Raw genomic sequence first — 18,216 nt, forward strand, 5'->3', positions numbered from 1 at the left:
AGATGGTGATGAAAGAATAGCGTGATAGATGGGAGCAGTTCATTCAAGCTGTCTCTCTCTCTGTCTGTCTATCTATCTGTCTTAATTTAATGAGGTAAAAATTGACCCCCTCTCTTCTTGTTGAACTTCCTTCTTAACCTGTAAATAAAGGTTTAATCAGGTATTTAAAATATATTTTTGTTTCTATTGATCTCTTGATCTTATCAAAGTAAACTTTATCGTGTTTACAAGGGAGCTGAAGCAATGCCAGTCTAGTACTGGTTGTCGGTATGATAATCGTCTGTACCTTCATGTAAAAAGTGTGTGACCTTGTGTTGATATCAAGATAGCAGTGTTGTAAGTTAGCTATGAAGACAAAAAGCAAAGCAAAATAGATAAGAAATAAACAGTTAAATCTGAAAAATTCTCATTCAATTATAATGTTTTGTGTGTATATTTAATTATTTCCATGTATATTTAGTTATTTCCCAGCAAAACAAATCATGTGACAGCCATTAAAATCTATGGGAATGATTGGTGGATGTATGTGTGTGTGTATATATATATATATATATATATATATATATATATGTGTGTGTGTGTGTGTGTGTGCATGTGAGCAAGCATGTGTCTAAGAAGAAATATAAGTGTTTGTAAAAATGCCTATGTTTCTCGTTAAATTGCACAAAATTTCAATGAAATAGCATTGAAATATTATCATATAATGTATTTTATTAATATTTTCACCTCACTGTCCAATAGAATTTAAAACTTTAGAGTTATGTGGAGTTTGTATTAAATTTGACAGTTTGTGTAAAAGCAAATGAAAACGCATTATGCCATCTGCATGTCTTTTGTTATATAGATGGAACAAAAAATTAGATGCACAAGCAAACTTACGCATAAATCTTTCAAATATCTCAGTGCAGAAAATCATCATTTGTTCTATAAGGATTGGTTTCTAAGTTCATTGTGTGAAATGCATAGATACATTTTTGAAGCTCTGAAGAAGCTATAAGGTGATGCACTTGCACTCAGCTCGGTGTGTTCTACATCATATAGCAGAAACAGCTATAAGCATATGATAATCACTGCATAATTTCCTGTCCCCTTGTCATTTATTTAATTTCATATTATGCTCTATACTTGACTAACTCTTTATTCTGAAGCATATATATATATATATATATATATAATGAGTTTTAACACCAGGGTATAAGTATCACTATGCCTAAGCAAAATAAATGTGTGTGTGTATGTATATATATATATATATATATATATATAAAAACACGCATGCATACACACCCACATATACATACATGTATGTGTATATACTTATTCTATTGGACTCTTTTGCTGAACTGCTAAGTTACGGTCATGTAAACGAACCAACATCGGTTGTCAAGTAATTGGGGGGACAAACATATACACACACACACACATATATGATGGGCTTCTTCCAGTTTCCGTCTACCAAACCCACTCACAAGGCTTTGGTCAGCCTGAGGCTATAGTAGAAGACATTTCCCCATGGTGTCACGCAGTGAGACTGAACCCGGAACCATGTGGTTTGCTAAGTAAGCTACTTACCACACAGCCACGTCTGCATCTATGTATGTATGTATATTGTTGGCATCCTTTTGTCTCTGGAGACAATGGAGTTGTGCATAAACTAATCCAGTCGGATTTTTACATTTCATGTCCTCTCCAGTTTTGCGCAGGCCTGGGCTAGATGTAAGAAAATCCTGGGTAGCCCAATCGTCAGGATTCCTCTCTCAACCTTGCTGACGTAGTCCAAAGGAGTGCAGAGCATTACGTTTGGCACCAGCTTAGTGGCAGGAGCTGCCGGAAGAGTGTCGAGTCGAACACTGAACCACCTATGGGGCTCCACTCCGGATTTCTTTGAAGGTTGTCTCCTTTCTGTAACCCTGGATAGGGGCCCATACTGGGTACTGTCAGCCGGAGCCAGCTGAGCCTGTGACTCGTGTCTGGCAGGGTTGTCACTCCCTGAAGTAATGAAGAAAATCACTACCCACTACCTATATATGTGTGTATATATATATATGTGTGTATATATATATATGTGTATATATATGTGTGTGTATATATATATATGTGTGTATATATGTGTATATATATATATATATGTGTATATATATATATATATATATACATATGCACACACACATGCACAAAACGATATACATAACGTGTGTGTCTATATATGTATGTATATTAGAGAGAGAATTTGATATTTACTGTTCCCATAAACACATGAAACCCTATATTTAGAACTACACATACACGTGTTTGCAACCTATCTCAGCTAAATATTCCCACTTTTGAAGTTTGCCATTTGATAAGAATTTGATGAAATTAATCATCGTTATCTATTCGGAGCCAATGTGTTCAGTTAAACCTTTTTTGTTCTCCTTTATTTTTGATGATGACTTTAGACATTAACTTCTGAAATCTAAAAGTCCTGTATTTTTATTTTATTCATTCATTTATGCTTGTACTGCTACAATTTCTATACTTTTTATTTTTTTTGGTTTTTTACTAATTATTAACTTACTAATTGTTGTAATATATTTTTCTCTTCTTTTGAAGAATTTATCTTTTAATTTATGTAAGCTCATTTCTTGTTGTTGTTGTTGCTCTTGTTGTTGTATCCTTAATTAAGGCTGTTGTATTCTAAGTGGCAAACATTTATTATTAAGTTTTTTTTATATATATATATATGTTGACTATATTGTTAGTGCATATCTGTATATATGTGTGTAAGTGTGTGTGTGCACATAAAATAAAAATGTGAGACTGCTCCAGCATGGACATGATCTTACAGCTCCCATCATTAAAAGAATATAGTAAAATAGGAAGAAAAAACGCATGCACAACAAATGCAGACAAGCTCGACACCCTTCATCAGTTGTCAACCAAATATCATTACAATTTTAACACCTTGTGACAAAACTGTGCAGTTGGGTGGTGTGAGTGACATAAGCTGCTAGGGTAGAAATGAGCAGGCATGATAGAGAAACACGAGTAGGGGAAAAAAAATGAGACAAGTGCAGTGACAAGATGAGGTCTGTTAAATGGATGGTAAAGACAAGTTAGAGAAGAATGAGTAACAAAAAAAAATTCTATCTAATGAAAGAAACAAATTTGACAACAGGAAAAATAATGACACAGAAAGATATTTGTATACCTTAAATGTCTTTTGACCCCGTGACAGAAATATGATGTGTTGGGGACCAGCTTTTCTTGTATAGATGTTTCATTAACCCTTTCATATTCAGATTGTTCTGTCAGATATAATGTTTATTTCTTCATATTGTTTTGAATTAATCCTGCATTATCTCCTAGCTTTGAGATTTCAGTGACATTGTTTAAGAGGCCAGATCTGGTCAGTTTGACCATAAAACAAGTAGAATATTAAATACATAACTGCATTCAAGTTTTATCCTTTTTATTCTAGATTTTACATATTTTCTTAGTTTTTTTTTTTTTGTATAGTATTGTTTGAAACTAACTGTAAAAAAAAAAAGAAAAAGAATATATTAAAAAATTGGAAATAAAAAGGATAAAATAAGCCTAACCATGTATTTAATGAAATGTGTGTGTGTATATATGTATATGTGTGTGCATGCATATGTGTATTTATGTGTGTGTGTGCATATTGTATATGTGAAGCGGGGAAAATCCAGGTAATTACCTCAGCCAACACTCATATGAATATTGCATGAAATTATGTAATTATTGCTTATGTTGATTCTGGTATGTTAAATGATCGATCTAATCCATGTTATTGAAATAATTATAATAAAGATGATACCAATATCTACATATATTCATTATGTGTATGTATGTATGTATGTATATATATACTAAGTAATTAAGGGTTTAGCAACGATTTGCCTCACCACACACCGAATTTAGAAATAGCAGTCAAAGAGTTTACCGAATTTAGAAATAGCAGTCAAAGAGTTTACCGAATTTAGAAATAGCAGTCAAAGAGTTTACCGAATTTAGAAATAGCAGTCAAAGAGTTTTGGCTATTCTTTCTACTTTTAAGTAGAAAGAATAGCCAAAACTCTTTGACTGCTATTTCTAAATTCGGTGTGTGGTGAGGCAAATCGTTGCTAAACCCTTAATTACTTAGTATTACTTAAACCTTCCTTGAATGGGGCTTTGACATGCCGAACTCTACTTGGTGAAATTAATGATTATTCCAAATTAATTAATTTCACCCTTTATTATTATATATATATATATATAATATATATATATATATACACACATATATACACATACATAGGTATACATATATTGTCTATTTTGTTATATTTATCATGTATATTTTCGGTATTCTGTTTTGCCCATTTTAACCAATAAGACATTAATTAATACATAATTATATTTATTTATTTTTATTTGCTATTTCATTTTATTCCACTCTATTTATTTATTAATTTAAAAGTTTGGAAATACCATAATATTTACATATTTAATTTGAATTTTCTGTTTAAATTTTTTTCTTTCTTTATTCTAAAAAAATTGTTAAATAATTGCCGGCATGTTAAAATCTTTTATATTAATTTTCTTACTGGTTCTATAGTTACTGTTGTTGGGTGTTTCAATCTGTATCTTCCCCATATCTGTTGATTGTACATTTATATCCTCTCAGGATTTATTCAGCAAAAACCTAATTTCTGAATAATTTATCTTCATATAACCCTTTAGCCTTTGGATCTCACTGTCAAAGGTGATGATTATTTATTTACATTAGTTGGAATTAATCCCACTTAATTAATCTCAGAGCTTCAAGATTTCGATGATGTGATTGCATATTTTTTTTAGAACAACATTGTAGGGTAGGCATGAGAGGTTGGATCAAGCCAGTTTCAACATAAAACTCATAATATTTTGACCAGTTCTGGTCGGTTTAAATGCTAAAGGGTTAATGTCCAAGATTTCGATGATGTGATTGCATATTTTTAGAACGACATTGTAGGGTAGGCATGAGAGGTTGGATCAAGCCAGTTTCAACATAAAACTCATAATATTTTGACCAGTTCTGGTTGGTTTAAATGCTAATGGGTTAATGTTCATTTTCTTTGCTAGTGTGGGTTGGACAGTTTGACAGGATCCTATGAGTCCAGCAGCCACATTGTGCTCTAATGTTGACCATAGCATGGTTTCTATGGCTGAGTATTTTCCCTATTGTCACTCACTTTACAAAGTGTACTAGTTGCTTTATTTTATATGGCACCAGCACTAGTGAGGTTGCCATGTAGCTTGCAAGACTAAGATTCTCCTTTGATTGAGTCAGGCTACAGTTGAGAAGGAAAATACTGCATATCCAAAGACAAGTTAACTTGGTTCCTGTGTCTCAAGTGCACATGCATGGAACTGAATAAATTCGATTCCTGCATAGTAAGGGTTAAAATAGCAAATAGGAAGGATTCAGGGGATAGAATATAGTTTATTTTGTTTTTCAGTGGATGGATGGTCAGTGAAATCTTGAAAAGGAAAGGAGCTTTTACTGTAGGTGCCTGATCTTAACACACACCATTGAAATAAAAATAGTAATAAGTCCCCTGACAATTACTGTCTCAAGCCCCGGGACTCACAGGGTTGATTGACCAGTTCGCATGGTATACAAGCAACCAGGATCACTATTTTCCCCCCCATTGAATGGGGGGCGAGTCCTTCATGGGATAACTCAATTTTGCCAGCTAAGCGGACTGGAGCAGTGTGGAATGAAGTGTTTTGCTCAAGAACACAATGTGCTGGCTAGCCTGGGAATCGAACCCATAATCTTGCAATCATGATTACAATACCCTAACCATTAGGTCTTGTACCTTCACATTGAAATGAAACAAAGGAAAATTCTAAAATTGCCATTTTTTAAAAAAGAACACATAGATTAATATGATTGATCTAATGTTGGAACTTGGATGGGGAGTTCTTGGTGGTACGAGGGTATTTGATCATTGATAAACTATCTATGATTTATGTAAGAAACTCAGTGCGTGAGATAATGAGCTCAGTCATTGGACTGTAAGTTCACATATCACTGCAGACATTTAGACAATGTTCCAGAGTGAAACACTCAATGCTTCTTGTCTAAAAACAATTAGCATATTTAAGAATTTTTTTCCTTCTTTTCTTTGTGTTCTGTATATATATATATTTTTTTTTTTATTTATTTGTTTACTTTTTAGTTGAAGAGAATATTGAAAATATATTCTTTAACTCTTTTGATACAAATTCACCTGAGACTACCCCTAGTTCCGTGATGCAAATCCCCTTCTTCAAAGCAATCTAAATTAAGACCTTCCATCAAAACTCTGTGTTGATTTGTTTCAGAAAACCAGCTTAATATTGCCAGAGTTACCTTAATGAATTCTTCATTATGTTCAAAATTAATTGCAACAAAGGCAGTGTATTTTGGGAAGAAATCATCAACATAATCATCACTATCATCCTTTAACATCTGGCAGGGGCTGAATGGTTCAACAAGAGCTGGTGAGCCCGGAGACTTGACCAAGCTCCTATGTCTCTGCTTTGGTATTTTCTACAGCTAGATACCCTTCTTGACATAAACCCCTGTACAAAGTGTACTGGATGCTTTTTATGTGACACCAGCACCAGTTAGGTCACTGGGTAACTTGCAAGGCAAGGCCCTTCAACAGAGTTTGTGGGGGAAATTAGGGCATTGAGGGGGGAAATGGGCTTTGTGTCAGGTAATAAAAGATTAATGGTAACAAAAGGGTTAAAAATGATAATGAAAGCCTGAACCAAATTTATATTTTTTTTTGTTCTCCCTAAATCTTTTTTGTTTTTAAATTATAAAATATTTCCCCTTGAACATTTCAACGTTGAGTTTTTAAACTTGTAACTTATGGTGATTTTTCTTTCTTTTTCTCTCTTTTGATATTTCAGATGATGTTATGGCTGTGATGAAACTAGATAACCAGCATGTTGGACAGACCCCCTGGAAACCCTGTAGCCAACAGTGTTGGGATTATAGAACAAGTATCAACTTAGATAGGGTAAAGTTCTACTCTGAGACTTGTCTTCATTATTAGTAAAAACTATTAAGGGTGATGAGCGGGCAGAATTGTTAGCAGGCCAGGCAAAATGCTTAGCGGTACTTTGTCTGACTTAACATTCCGAGTTCAAATGTTGCTGGGGTTGATGTAATTAATTTACTCACCCCCTAAAACTGCTGGCCTTGTGCCAAAATTTGAAACTATTATCAGTAAAAACTATTGCACTGATTTACCCTGCACATCAAAATTGCTGGCCTGATGCTTTGATAGGAAGAAAATTATTTTACCATATTTACCATATTTGATGGCATAAAAGACCCACCACCACCACCAATTTCAGGATTGCTTTATTCAAGAAAAAAAGTATATTTAAGCTTGTGGGACGCTCAACTTTGCAGATAGGGTCCAAGGCAATATTCTGGGGCTTATTTCAGTCAACTTTTTAATACAAGATGCCCATCTTGTTGCCAAACTATGCATTTCGGGGAACTAGGTTTTTTTTTTGTCTTTTTTAATCATTTCACTGTTTTCCAAAAGTGCTGAGTGCTTGGTCATAATGTCAACAAGTTTAAATATCCTGTCACTGTTTTGCTTAGACAGTGACCAGGGAAATCTTAAAATGTTGACATTCTGCTTTTTCTCTCTCACATACACACAAAAGAAAATTTGGCTACCTTCCATACAGTTTCAATCCATCAATTCCATACACATGACATTGGTTGGTGCCATGGTTCCACAGTGGGACTGAAACCCAACTCCTTGTGTTTATGAAGTGAGCTTCTTAACCACACAGGTACACCTGTATGGCAATGAAATCTGGGGAATAAATGTATAAAAAAAATGGAAACAAACCAAAAAAAAACCACTGCAGGAATTAGGGAGACATCTGGGTTTTGAGCTGTGCTGTGCTGATTATGTGAAGTGTTGAATATAAGGCCATCGTGAAAGTGGCTTATAGCAAAAGAAAATAATTTTCTTCCTGTCAAAGCATCAGGCCAGCAATTTTGGTGTGCAGGGTTGGGTTAATTACATCAAGTCCAGACAGGTTGGACAAAACACTTTGCAGAATTTCTTCCAGCCCTTTACGTTCTGGGTTCAAATTCCATTATGGTTGACTTTGCACTTCATCCTTTTAGGGCCAATAAAATAAGTATCAATCAAGTACTTTTATTTGGGAGGGGATGGGACTGAAAAGTTCCTGGTTTTGGGTAAAAGAACATACAGGAGGATCAGTTAATTATGGTTTTGAATAACATATTCCCCTCTTAGATTCACACATTTATTGCAGTGGTCCTTCAGTTTTTCTAAGCCCTGTAAAAGAACTCGGAAGGTTGGGCCTCCAACCAGGCCTTTCGCAATCCCCTTAAAGCCAGAAACTTTTCATCACCCCCTCTTATGTAATTGACTTATTCCTCCCCTAAAATTCTTGGCCTTATACCAATATTTAAAACCATTGCTCTTATTATGAAGGCAGTGAGCTGGCTGAATCTCTGGTGTGTTGGACAAAATGGTTAGCAGCATTCCTTCTGGCTCTATGTTGTGAATTTAAATTCTGCTGAGATCAACTTCGTCTTTCATCTTTTCGAGATAAAGAAACAATGAAGTACCAATCAAGTCCTAGGGTTGGTCTGAATGACTTATCCCTGCCCTTAATTGTTCCAAAAATTGAAATCATTATTATTATTATTATTATTATAAAAAGAGAAAGGGGCTCTCTACCCCGCTTTCAACCAGGCTCCTGTGACTTTTATGGGCTTTTCCACGTGAGACCTTTTCTTTTTTCGAAGCGTCTCCTCTATTGGGAGCTTCATAAATTGTTGAATTTTTTCGTTGTTGTAAAGCTTGTTTACACGGACTTTTTTCTTTCGAAAAACGGTCAAAACCTTTTGTAACCTTTCGTCCTGTTTTTGTCCCTTTATGTTTTCCAATCATGTTTGTCAGCCCTTGTGGCCAATAAAAAGAATTAATTATTATTATTATTGTAATTTGATTATTTTTTATTTTTATCGTATGTTTTTTTTTATATATTTATTATAGTCTCGAGAACTGGAAATTGCCATTCACTGGCGAGACTGGCGTCAAATGTGTGCTATAAAATTTTTAAGACTTGAAGATTTCCTTGATAATCAAAGACACGGCATGGCAATACATTTAGAACCGCAAGGAATTTTATTTGCTGAAGTAAAAACATTTTTGTTTTTGTTTTTTCTATTTCTTCCTTACCAACTAAAATATAATTTATTTGATTTTATTAAGTCATATTAACCTTTTTGGTACCAATCTACCTGAAACTACCCCTGTTTTAAAATAATTTCATTCAAAATTTTCCATCAACATTCTTTGAAATTTAATTTTCACACACCAGCTTAATAAATGACAAAGTTATTTTGCCAAATTCTTCATTCTTTTCAAAATTCATTGAAACTAAGGCAATGTATTTTGTCAGATATATGGTAACAAAAGGGTTAAAGTGATCTAAATTAATACCTACCATCAAAATTTCATGTTATGTTCTCTCTCTCTCTCTCTCTCTCTCTCTCTCTATGTATATAAATATATTGATGTATATTATGTTGGTGTTAATTAAGTGAAACTTTGTGATAATAAGCTCACCATCATTAGCAGTAGCAGCCAAAAATCAGTGAAGGGAAATAACTCAATATTCTACAAATAACTAATAATCTATGGCGAGCTGGCAGAGTCGTTAGCATGCCGGGCGAAATGCGTAGCCATATTTCGTCTGCCGTTACGTTCTGAGTTCAAATTCCGCCGAGGTCGACTTTGCTTTTCATCCTTTCAGGTTTGATAAATAAAGTACCAGTTACGCACTGAGGTCGATGTAATAGACTTAATCCCTTTGTTTGTCCCCGTTGTGTTTAGCCCCTTGTGGGCAATAAAGAAATAAATAATCGACAAGAATATGCCAGGCCATGGGGGAGATATTACCTTGCTTAGAAATAGGGAAGGACTAGTGAAAGAAAATGTATCTGTTTCTGGAAAATCTATGTCAGTAAAATTCTGACCCAGGCAAGCCTGGAAAAGTGAGCATTAATATGATGACGGTAATACATACATATGTGTATGCGTGTGTGTGTGTGTGTGTATGGCCCAGACATCAATCACCATTTGTTTAAGAAGTTTGATGATGATATCCTTCTATGTGTGTATAAGTAGATGGATATATATATATATATATATATATATATATTTATTTCAGAAAATAGAGATGATTAAATTAATAATTATTTATTAATTACAAAATTGGACATCATCTCTGACAGCTGTTTCCGTTCAAGACTCTAGAAACTAATTAGTGTAATTAAAAACATTTTGAAGTTGAATCTCATCGGAGGCGGAAAAAGATACACCCTTACATTTTCATATCATTGTGTGTTGAGTATAGGGAGCAAATCAGGGGATTTCCTCCCTGCACATGTTTATAACTCATGACAGTTTAAATAAATGGATGATAGGTGAATCAACAAACTAATACATGTATATATATAGTATGTATATGTCGGTGACACGTAAAAGCACCGTCCGTTCGTGGCCGTTTGCCAGCTCTGTCTGGCCCCGTGTCGGTGGCACATAAAAGCACCATCCGCTCGTGTTTGTTGCCAGCCTCGGCTGGCCCCGTGCCGGTGACACGTAAAAGCACCATCCGTTCGTGGCCGTTGTGCCAGCTCTATCTGGCACCTGTGCAGGTGGCACGTAAAAAACACCCACTACACTCGCGGAGTGGTTGGCGTTAGGAAGGGCATCCAGCCGTAGAAACACTGCCAAATCTGACGGCCTGATGAAGCCTTCCGGCTTCACAGACCCCAGTTAAACCGTCCAACCCATGCTAGCATGGAAAACGGACCCTAAATGATGATGATATGTATGAAATACCTCAAATGTATATATTTAGAACTTTTGAATTTGTATATTTATATTTATATTTCCAGATAACATTTTTGAATCCAACTATTCCCAGAAGGCCAAAATTGCAAAGACAGCGTCGTATTTTCCCTAAACATAAAGGTAACAATTTTTGAAACATTGCTGCATTTAATAAAGTAAAACTTTGTTAGTCTCAGGAAGCTAAGTAGCAGCTTCTGTGAACAGGAATCAGTTGAATGTGGTCTGGTCTTCTAATGGCTTTTTTTTTGTTGTTTTGGTCTAAGATTGGAGAAGAAACTCCAGGATTTTCTTCCCTTTGTGGAACACAAAACTGCTCAGATTTTGTAAAATTATCAATTTATTAAAAGGGATTCTTTTAAAAAAAATATGGTAAATATTTGCATATTTAAGCAACATTGAATGATCTTAACCCTTTTGATACCAACTTTCCTGAGGCCGGCCTTTGTTCTATGATACAGACTTCTTGTTTTAAAAGCATCTGAATTAAAACCTTTCACCAAAATCCCATATTTATTTATGTTCATAACATAATGACAAAGTTATTTTACTAAATTCTTCATTATTTTCAAAATTAATTGAAACAAGGGTCTCATATTTCACTAGAAATGATCATTTATTGTCTGTTTTCTGTGTTCACATGAAGTGGGCAGTTCAACAGGATCCAGCTAGCCTGAAGGGTGCATTGGTCCCTTATGCCTGCTTTGGCAGGGTTTCTATGACTGGATAACCATTCTAAAGCTTACCAGTTCATACAGTGTATTGGGTGCTTTTTTGTGGCACCAGCACTAGTGTGGTCACCATGTAACTCACAAGACAAGTCCCTTTGACAGTGGGGGTGCAGTATTGAGGGAGGTGGTATTGGGTTTGATGTAGAGAGGCCAAAATGTGAAAGATGGACAGGAACAGGTGTCTTACTGTAGAAGAGATACATGACTACTCCCAGCAGGAATGGGAGAAATGATGGTGGAGATGAAGTATGGCATATACCCTCAAGGCGAGCTGGCAAAATCGTTAGCAATCCAGGCGAAATGCTTAGCGGTATTTCGTCTGCCGCTACGTTCTGAGTTCAAATTCCGATGAGGTCCACTTTGCCTTTCATCCTTTCGGGGTCAATTAAATAAGTACCAGTTATGCACTGGGGTCGATATAATCGACTTAATCCGTTTGTCTGTCCTTGTTTGTCCCCTCTATGTTTAGCCCCTTGTGGGTAGTAAAGAAATAGGTATTTACCCTCAAGTTACAAGAATATGGATGAAGAGTAAATTGGAGCAGTAAACTGATTCCAAAAGTGGGTTGGTCAGTAGATTCATGAAGGTGTGAAAGAACAACAAACAGTGGAGGTGGTAGGTGGTAATATAATACATTAAGTGGACGGCAAGCTGGCAGAAACATTAACGCACCGGGCGAAACGCCTAGTGGTACTTCGTCTGTCATTACGTTCTGAGTTCAAATTCCGCCGAGGTCGACTTTGCCTTTCTTCCTTTCAGGGTCGATAAATAACGTACCAGTTTCGCACTGGGGTCAATGTAATCGACTTAATTCCTTGTTTGTCCCCTCTATGTTTAGCCCCTTGTGGGTAGTAAAGAAATATATAATACATTAAAAAAAACATAACAAAAGAGTTAAATTATAACATAATGATCTTTGTATATTACATGTTTTTTTTTTTCAATTGTGTCATGCTTTCTTTCTTGAATTGTAGGAAAAACTTTCTTACGACCTGGTCAAATGAACATCAATGTTGCAACTTGGGGTCGACTTATGAAACGTGCTTTCCCATCTTTACCTCCAAACTGTGGTGAAGGTGGTGTGTACAGCCCACCTACTGCTAAACCAGGTAAGTCGTTTCATAACCGTAGCAAATTTTGATGCCTTGAAAACTCAGAAAGATGGTACCCAGAGCTAATGTAGGGTACCATAGTACCATCCCCAGAGTCAGGGTTTGGAATCTAACAACAAAAAGTGTTATTGTTGGTTTATAAGTGAATGATATAAAAGAAAAACCCAAAATATTGGAAAGAAATACCTTGGACAATGATGTGTTTGTTAATTTTAGATTGTGGCTTATGTGTCAGGAAGGATAGAAGAGAAGTACGGAGAAGATTATATTTTACTCCCATTTTTTCCATATTAGCAATGAGTGAGGTGGGCTGTTTTTATATGAAATGTTCCATTGCCTTGTTGCTTGAAATGAAGTGTTACTAGCAGAGTTATGTACCTTGTTATGACGTCTGACACAACTTTTGTTCATCATCTCCTCTCATACTTTAGCTTTATTCGATACTTGGTTGCTACTTCATTTTTGAAGCAACTGACCTGGCATTATTTCCATGAAACAGTTCTGCGGTCAGATTTAGTACCCTCCATCTTTTATCATTTGTTCCAGTCATTTGTCTGCGACCATGCTGGGGCACCGGCTTAAAGAAATTTTAGTTGAATGGATTGGACTCTTTTTGCCAATTGTTACAGGAATTTAAACACACCAGCACCAGTGGTCAAGCAGTTGTGGGGTCAAAGCCACACAACACACACACACATATATATACCCATACGATGGGGTTCTTTAAGTTTCTACCTACAAAATTCACTCGCTTGCAAGGTACAGGTCAGCCCAGAGCTATAGTAGAAGACACTTGCCCAAAGTGCCATGCCGTAGGATTGAACCGGAAACCATGTGATTGGAAAGCAAGCTTCTTACTACACAGCCGCACTTGTATGTAAAATTTTTATGTTTTTAATCCGTCCCTTTCTAATTAGATTGTAATTCGGTTGAGCAAAGTTGTGACAGGGATGACAATATATCTGAATCCCACCTGTAGGATTCTGGAACCTTGTATCAGTAGCAACATGGTTGTACTGGTCCCATGAACTCCACCATGTGCAAACCCGCCCTGCAGTCATGGGGTTGGATTTCTACAGGCAATTCCATTTATTTGCCATCCTAGGGCTACATTTATTCAATAAGTGATATACTTTCTGAAAACAAATAAGTATAAGATCAATTTGATTAAAGTGGTTCTGAACCAGAGTCCACATTGATCCTTCAGGTCCACATAGATCTTCATGTTCACATGACCCTTCAGGTTCACATAAGATTTTGTTGTTAACATTTATTTGCAATAAGTTGGTTATATTCCAACAATACACAAAATATTTTGACAGTTTTTTCTGCAGTTCCTAATATTTAATTATAAGGGTATAAAAGGACTTTTTAAACATCAAATGGATATGAGGGTCCACCCGAGTAGAATAGGAATCAAAGGGGTTCATAAGTAATAGTCGAAGCAAACCCTTCAAGATGATGCCCCATCATGGCCACAGTCCAGTGACTGAATGAAGCAAAAGGTATTATTTATTTATGGCTTCGTTTGTGTTCAAGTCTCTTAAAAAGAAATAAAGATTTATTTTAAAACAACATTGTCAAAATTCCAAAATGGTATTGTTTTGCAGGAGGCATTCTTGCTCAAGATCGTGGTCCTCCAATTCATCAGTTGGAGTTTTCACCATTGCCATCATCACAAGAAAAAGAACCAGAGACAACACCTGCTCCCACGGAAGTTGTCACCACCCCACAGAAACCAGTTTCACCAATAAAAGAGATTGAGGTAAGGATTTTTGGGTTTTGTTTTATAATTTGAAGAAATGAAAATCTGGTTTGTCCAATCTTTTTTACATGTTTTTGTCTTGGAGAAACAGTCTGCATTTATGATTTCTAATGTGTGTGTGAGCATACTCACACGTGCACACTACGCTTGGATTGTAGCCAAAAGTGGAGGCACATGGCCTAGTGGTTAGAGCAGCAGACTCGTGGTCAAGGGATTGCGGGTTCGAATCTCAGACCGGGCGATGTGTGTGTTTATGAGTGAAACACCTCAGCTCCAGCAGAAGGTAATGGCGAAACTTCTGCTGACTCTTTCGCCACAACTTTCTTTCACTCTTTCCTCCTGCATCTTGCAGCTCACCTGCATCCAGGTGGGGAACCCATATGCCAAGAAACCGGGAAACCGGCCCTTATGAGCCAGGCATGGCTCGAGAAGGAACAAGCAACAACAAATTGTAGCCAAAAGGTTCTTATTAGCAGTTTGTCTCTCACCAAGGATATCCTATGGGAGGACAGGTCACAGTGTGTCCAGCTGTGGCCAGTCAGTCTGATGTGTGCTCAAAAGGTGTTTGCTGCAGGTCAGGCATTGGTGGTCTGTTGGGAGTGAAGGCAAGGAGTCGGATCGGGACTTGTGCTGGCGGCATGTGTAAAAGGATTCAAGTGAGGTCGTTGCCAGTACCGCCTGACTGGCACGCAAAAAGCACCCACTACACTTTCGGAGTGGTTGACGTTAGGAAGGGCATCCAGCTGTAGAAACTCTGCCAAATCAAGATTGGAGCCTCGTGCAGCCATCTCGTTCGCCAGCCCTCGGTCAAAATCGTCTAACCCATGCTAGCATGGAGAGCGGACGTTAAACGATGATGATGATGATGTTTTCTTTTGTGCCTCTGCAATTCTCTTCTGTTGGTGCAGCTTCGCCCCAAACAGGGCAGTTTTATGTTTCTCAGGTGTTAGGATTGATCTGAAAGCTCTTCAGTGAGGCTCTGGGTGTGTTCTTGAGGTGCTTTCTCTGTCCACACACATGCATACGTGTCAACCCCACTAGTACTGGCTCCATGATAAAGCACTCTGTATACACTGAAATGGTTGGCAATAGAAAGGGAATCCAGTCATAGAAACCATGCCAGAGCAGACACAGTCTGACGGATCTTGTCAAACTGTCCAATCCATGTCGGCATAGCAAACAGATGTTAAATGATAATGATTGATGTGTGTGTGTACATATATGTTTGTATATGTATTATATGTGTATCATATTAATTTAGTTTTGAGCTTGAATCCCGGACCAGGCTGCGTGTTGTGTTCTTGAGCAAGGCACTTTATTTCACGTTGCTTCAGTTCACTCAGCTGTAGAAATGAGTTGCGACGTCACTGGTTCCAAGCTATATCGACCTTTGTCTTTCCCTTGGATAACACTGGTGGCGTGGAGAGGGGAGGCCGGTATGCATGGGCGACTGCTGGTCTTCCATAAACAACCTTGCCCGGACTTGTGTCTAGGAGGGTAACTTTCTAGGTGCAATCCCATGGTCATTCATGACCGAAGGGGGTCTTTACCCCTTTACAAGAATGCAAGTCACACTGACTTTGAAGGTTTGGTCTGTTGACCTTTGTCGGACTGTTGAGCAGGCCAAAACTTCAAAGTCATTATCACCCATCTTCTTTTAAAAGTATGATAAATGTGTACTCTAGAAATAAAATGTACTGAGTTATTCTTCAGTTTAACATATGTGTGTGTGTGTGTGTGTGTGTATACACTCACTCACACATATATACATGTGTGTGTGTGTGTATACACTCACTCACACATATATACATGTGTGTGTGTGTGTGTGTGTGTGTGTGTGTGCATATTAAATTGTATTAATCGTGCATTGCATCGATTAAGGAAATGTACTGATTGTTTTGTTTTCTTTCCTACAGGCTGTGTTATCTTCATTTAACTTCCTTCCTGATGATTTAATCTCTGACAACTCAGTCATTGATTTGGAAGATACAGAAGTCCCGACCCTTAACAGAAAAACTCCACCCTTCTTAGATAGCCCAGTAAAGGAAAAAACACCAGTTTCTTCACCGACATCACCAGAGTATGTATTTTTCTCTTCATCCAACTCCTTTCCTGTCTCTAATCATCTCTCACACTATTTTCACTCATACATTTACCTACGCATACTCTTTTTCTGCTCTCCTATCCTGTTCTCTCTCATGTTCATATTGTATCTGGACCTCATCTCTCTCTCCCTCTGTGCCATGTATTCACCTCTTCAGTAACACACCTGCTCCTTGTCTCTCCAGTATAATTTCTTATCCTTCCGTTCTATACCCCAGCTCAGTTGTGGGGTCTTATCTTGTGGGTACTTGGTGATTTTACTGGTGCTCGTGTCACATAAAAAGCACCCAGTACATGCTTAAGTGGTTGGTGTTAGGAAGAGCATCCAGCATTAGAAACCTTGCCAAAGCAGGGATAAAATCTGGTGCAGCCCTTGGGGTTGTCTGTTCTTGTCAAAATGGTCCAACCCATGCCAACATGGAAAAGGGGATTAAATGATGACGACGATGATGATTTCAGGAGGTGCTTAACTGATTCGTGACTATATTCCCTTCACAATAATACATTCTCTTTCCCTGTTTTAATTCTCAAAAATTCTTCTGGAATGGAAACTCCCTTTCTTGAAAGAGGTTTGTATGGGTTGATAGCAGTAAATGCATTCAGCTGTGAACAGTCCTGTCTGTATTTCTTCCCATCTAAGCCATGCTAACATGGGAAAAGATGTTGAACAAAACAAATGAACTTCATGTGGAAAGTTTTTTTTTGTTTTGTTTTTAATATAAAACAGCAGGCATGGGCGTGGCTGTGTGATAAGAAGCTTGCTTCCCAAGCACATGGTTTTAGGTTCAGTCCCACTGTGTGCCACTTTGGGCATTTGTCTTCTATTATAACCTTTGGCCAACCAAAGCCTTGTGAGTGGATTTGGTAGATGGAAACTTAAAGAAACTGTCATGTGTGTGTTTTTGTCCCCCACTACAACTTGACAACCAGTGTTGGTGTGTTTATGTCCCTGTGACTTTGTGGTTTGGCAAAAGAGATCAATAGAATAAGTACCACACTTGAAAACTAACAAGTGCTGGAGTCAATTTGTTTGACTAGAAACTCCTTAAGGCAGTGCTCCAGCATGGCCACAGTCCAGTGACTGAAACAAGTAAAAGATAAATGGTAACTGTTTTACCGTTAAAAAAAATAAAAGAAATTAGAAAAACTTTTTATTATACATGTGAGTAGTTATACAGCTCCTTTGCAAAGAAGAAACTCGCTCTGCTCTGGTCCCCTTCTCTCATATTTTAACCCCTTGTCTCCTAACATGTCAAATGAGGACCCTATTGAAATGAATATCTCTTCTTACAACAGTATTTTCATTTCCTTTATTGATTTCATAAAAGATTTCCTTGTTTCTTTTATTTCTGTTTTTCTCTTCTTCAGTTACAACCATCAAGAAGTTAAAATGTCACAGTTTAGGCCGATAAGTGTACTTGGACGAGGCCACTTTGGTAAAGTAAGTATATGTCTTGCTGTAAATTCAGATTGGTTGTAGTAACTTTTTGTATTAGGGTTTTGAATATAGTTTCTCTTTTAATGGGTTGGAATAAGATGGAGAAACACATGGGAAAACTAAAGTA

At 36.9% G+C, this 18,216-nt stretch overlaps 1 protein-coding gene across 12 annotated transcripts in view; it reads left to right on the forward strand.

Annotated features, from left to right (window-relative positions):
• The window catches only part of LOC115222833 (serine/threonine-protein kinase N2), a 219,596-nt gene that overhangs the window by 173,975 nt on the left and 27,405 nt on the right, over window positions 1–18,216 (forward strand). For all 12 annotated transcript variants that reach the window (XM_036511959.1, XM_036511962.1, XM_036511958.1 and 9 more), the window contains 7 exons: window positions 6,931–7,040; window positions 9,078–9,221; window positions 10,988–11,063; window positions 12,646–12,780; window positions 14,394–14,548; window positions 16,465–16,628; window positions 18,020–18,092. In XM_036511959.1, the coding sequence (XP_036367852.1) occupies window positions 6,931–7,040; window positions 9,078–9,221; window positions 10,988–11,063; window positions 12,646–12,780; window positions 14,394–14,548; window positions 16,465–16,628; window positions 18,020–18,092 (857 nt within the window). The remainder of the gene's footprint in view (window positions 1–6,930; window positions 7,041–9,077; window positions 9,222–10,987; window positions 11,064–12,645; window positions 12,781–14,393; window positions 14,549–16,464; window positions 16,629–18,019; window positions 18,093–18,216) is intronic.

This window comes from Octopus sinensis, linkage group LG21 (assembly GCF_006345805.1).
Source record: "Octopus sinensis linkage group LG21, ASM634580v1, whole genome shotgun sequence".
Classification (NCBI taxonomy): Eukaryota; Metazoa; Mollusca; class Cephalopoda; order Octopoda; family Octopodidae; genus Octopus; species Octopus sinensis.